The sequence below is a fragment of the Nanorana parkeri genome, unplaced genomic scaffold (assembly GCF_000935625.1).
Source record: "Nanorana parkeri isolate BGI_ZX_2015 unplaced genomic scaffold, ASM93562v1 scaffold91, whole genome shotgun sequence".
Classification (NCBI taxonomy): Eukaryota; Metazoa; Chordata; class Amphibia; order Anura; family Dicroglossidae; genus Nanorana; species Nanorana parkeri.
This window is the reverse complement of record NW_017306359.1, coordinates 1,309,783-1,314,096: the sequence shown is the minus strand read 5'-3', so window position 1 is coordinate 1,314,096 and position 4,314 is coordinate 1,309,783. Positions and strand designations below refer to the sequence as shown.

General features: G+C 36.5%; 1 protein-coding gene across 1 annotated transcript in view; it reads right to left on the bottom strand.

The window, feature by feature from the left end:
- The window catches only part of CNTN1 (contactin 1), an 84,837-nt gene that overhangs the window by 11,382 nt on the left and 69,141 nt on the right, over positions 1 to 4,314 (bottom strand). The window contains exons 14-16 of the mRNA XM_018552525.1: positions 3,281 to 3,401; positions 2,336 to 2,518; positions 1,462 to 1,611 (exon numbers count right to left, since the gene is read on the bottom strand). Coding sequence (XP_018408027.1) covers positions 1,462 to 1,611; positions 2,336 to 2,518; positions 3,281 to 3,401 — 454 coding nt within the window. The remainder of the gene's footprint in view (positions 1 to 1,461; positions 1,612 to 2,335; positions 2,519 to 3,280; positions 3,402 to 4,314) is intronic.

Sequence of the window (4,314 nt, the reverse complement as noted above, 5' to 3'; positions counted from 1 at the left end):
CCTTGTGTTGCAATTAAATATACACCTGTATCATTTTATCACAACACAAACACCAAAACAATTTTTTACATAAGTCGATTATTTACAGTTTTGCATACCTTCATTTTTTTACCTTTTCGCAAAAAGGCGCAATTACAAATTTGCTAATATTTGTTATTTATTAACTCAATACAGTTTTATCTTTTAGATTTAGTCAAAAAATATTTTTTTTTGTGCACGGATACTGATTTTGGTGTGTTTTAACAATTGAATTGTGTATTTTTATCGGTTTAATATTAATTTGGGAAACATTTGCGCAATTATCGCAGGGCCTACAAATTTAGTATCACCATCTTTTTATTCTACCGGGCCTGCGCTTTCAGAAAATATATGGTTTGGGGGGTCTTTTACAAACGCTAGCAACCCAGCAGTTGAAAATCAAATCAATAGGAAAAAATTGCAGAAAATTAAAAAATGGCTTGGCCAGCTGATTTGAAAAATGTTCCGGAGGGCTTGGCAGCGAAAGGGTTAAAATGCTAATCAGTAGGGAGCATTTCATGTAACTATACATACATAGCTAAATCAAAGTCCCTGTTTTAGTACAGAGTGGAACTTTCCTGCAACTAATGTATGTTTAACACAACTCTATAGAAAAACTTTCAAAGGAAGCCATGCCTGCAGTACCACCGACACGGCTCCGATCTTCTACTAAAGTTCAAAGGAAAACCAACATTTCCAGAAGTGTCAATCTCCTGGGTCCCCCACAGCGCTCACTAGTGCCTCCCTCTGATCTCCACCCATTACAGGATACAGTATTAATGTGAAGGTCAGCAGGAGGAACCAGTGAGATCAACACTCCCTGAAGTGTTGGTTTCCCTACAGACTTCAGCAGAAGAATTCTCAGCAGTGGGAAAGCAGGAAAGTAACTATGTACTGTCTTATTTTACAGGTATGACTTGCTTTTAAAGATTTCTATAGTGATAGGGTTACTGTAAACATATACTGGTTGCATGACATTTCTATTCTGTACAAAAATAAGCACTTTGAAATAGCTCTATTTGTATAGTAGAATGAAACAGTCCTTACTGATTAGTATTCCAAGCTACAATTTTGAGTGCAGGAATGCAAATAAGCTTCATTAGTGTCAAATCATGTAAAACAGGAAAATGCAGCAATTGTGGCTCTGGTTGCTAGAGCAGGAGAACAGGTGTCCAATCACAATCAGTTATGATGGGGCCTATTTACTCAAAGTCAATAAACTGTTCACTCTGCAGGGGAATACTCAATCACATGGATAATACATAAAAGTAAATTTGCTTGCACATGACTAGATGATAACAGTCAGCAGTGTTTCACCTCTATCCAACCAATCAACTCACTTATTCTGATGAATCCAGCACACCCACATTTTAACACTTTCTAAAATAATACAAGCTTTTTATGCCCACACAGTTAATGTTTTATGCAGTACACAAGACTTACCAGCTCCCTCTGTTCTAATTTTTGGTGACGGCAAACTAGGTTCACCGTTACCTAATGTATTGGTTGCTATTACACGAAATTCATAATCCATCCATGGAATTAGGTCTATTACCCTTGCCAACTCCATGTTTCCTTCAATATTGGGAATCTCTAAGTAAGGAAAGGAACATTATTGCATGGGTAACAACATAAAGTCATATTCTGATGTAAAGAAATATTAAAGTTTTGCTTTCACATTTTTCTTCTTTGATATAAACCACATAAAATGAAAAGCATCAGTGACAACATTCTTTTAAAGAAAAGCACATTAAACCGTTAAATGGCAATAAACCTCCAGGCAAAGTTGAAAGTTACAGGATGTAATGCATACAGTGAGGTCAGCCAAACTGCACTGGGCTTCAGTTTTTTTATTCACTCTTATTGTTGTAAGGCTCCTTTTTAACCCCGAGCCACACTCGGGAATACCGCCAGGGAGGTTAAACACTATCTAATTAACACTATCTAACTAGAATCTAACTATCTTGTCTCCACTTTCAGAGTTTAAGGGTACCAGACACCCTCTTTGTTGTTTTATTTATACTACAAACACTCTAGTTCTTTCTTCTCTGTGCTGCTTCTATTCCAATCCCAGCCATCCTATTCCCCCTCCATAACGCTCTGTTATGCACCTCTGGGCTCATAAATGCTGCCCTGTTGTATTCCTGACTCCCATGCCCTCATTCATAATGAACCGTTCTAATTTCTGCTTCTCCATGTTTCTCAATGCAATCTGTTGATCAAAGGGAAAATCTGCAGAAGGATTAAGGTAAACTATGTAAAAGAGAATAGGCATACAGCAGAATTCTGTGTAGCGCATAAAAAGTTTTTAACCAACCCGTCTTCACATCCTTCCATTCTTCTGGCAATGGATTCCTCCATTCTTCTGACAATGAACTCCTAGCTTGAATAGTATATTTAGAAATTGGCTGGTGATTGTCTGTCCCACTACTCCATGTAAGTTTCACAGTTGTGTCTTTTATTTCTTCTGTCCTAACACCACCAGGAGGACCTGGAGGACCTAGCAAAGAAAAAGATAGTACTCCAGTACAGAAGAAAGCAGTGCAGATCATGTAATATAGAAGTGTAAAAGCATGTTTTACAATAATAATAATAATAATAACAGCAACAACATTATCACACTATAAACTAACAATGGAAAACCACACTTTTAGAGCCATATTAAAACTAATAAGGCTAAAATGTTACTGACTGCTTACTCATTAAACATTACAACGTCTTTCTCTTGCAGTTATAGAGAGTTCCCCAGATTTGTATAAAGAGTTTTAATGCCTAAGTTTTTGAAGTTTAAAACGTTGTTTTGGTTTTTAGAAAGATGAGAGAAGGGTATACCGCTGTTGGTTTATGTTTTGACATTAGTGTCCCCTTGGGGAGATTTGCATGACACAACAAGAAGTGAAAGTAAGTAATTCCAATGTAAACTGAATGCCCATCTTGCGCAGTTGTCACAGCAACAGATGTTCCCATTGGGAGACTTACCATCTCATCTTGTTCTGACACGTGTCAAATTTGGGATTTCCAAGCTTTCTATCTCTTTGACAATGTTCACAAGTACTAGTAGAGAGGATGAATGGCCAATGGCCAAATACTGCAATACAAACCTGACAGAGAATCTAACTCCCCTTCTCTATCTAAAACTTAAAAATAAAATTGGCTATACATTCACTTTAAATAGGAATGCTGAATATTTCAGGGTACATGAATAATATACAATTGATTGACCATCTACTTTTACATGCTTATCATACACAGCAATGATTACCTCTGACTACCAGGTCAGCTGATGCAGAAGAGTTGTCCACAATGGTCTGTGCAATACAAATATATCTTCCAGCATGCTTGAGTTGTGCATTTTTGATAAAGAGCTCACTACCAACATCACTCTGTTATGAAAAAAAATAAAATATATATTTGTAGACACTTTAGGCAATTAAAGCCATCTGCAGCTTCCTCTTTATTTAGGTAGCTATTTGCTAATTTTAGCAATCTAAGATGGTGCAATTACATATAACCCCTTTGAAGCACGGTGGAATTAAAGATAAACCACAGTTTTCTTGCATGTAAACGAAATACATTATACATAAAAATAGGCATCATATGGTTTATGTCTTTTTCTATTTCTTTACCGATGTTAAAGGAACATCCCCTGGCTCATTAGACATTACTTGGAACCTCAAGATTCTTCCATACATAGCAATTAGGAAAATGCAAAGCTCAGTTGCATATTGCAATTTTGAGGGTTTGTAACAAACAGGGCTATTCACAAAAGGGTGAAGCGTTTGGAGAAGGCAGGAGAAGTGAACAATCTAGGACAAAATAGCTGATTGGAAAGAATTCTCCAATTCAGCTAACTTTCCAGTTCAGCAATGTTGTCCTAGATTGTTCACTTCTCCTGCCTTCTCTAAACTCTTCACCCTTTTGTGAATAACCCTGTAAATAATGGCATATTGCTTACAAGAATCAGAATTGAATTTTTAAACATTAACATTTATTGTACCAGGGTGATCTGGGATATATTTGCTCTGTTTTTCATTTGTCAGGTGTAAACATTTGTGAATTTCACTAATGAATAGCACAAGATCTAGTGGATTGCCCAATATGTTCCCATACCGCCATTTCTCTATGTCATCATTACCACCAGTACTATTAGGCACCAGCACGACTTCAAAAGATGCCAAAAGCTTGGTTTTAGTTTACATATGGATAGCTGTGAACAGAACAGTTGAAATAAATCCAAAAGGGTTTTATCAAATTTTTTATATAAACATGGCAAATCACAAATGCATAAGCTAGCTA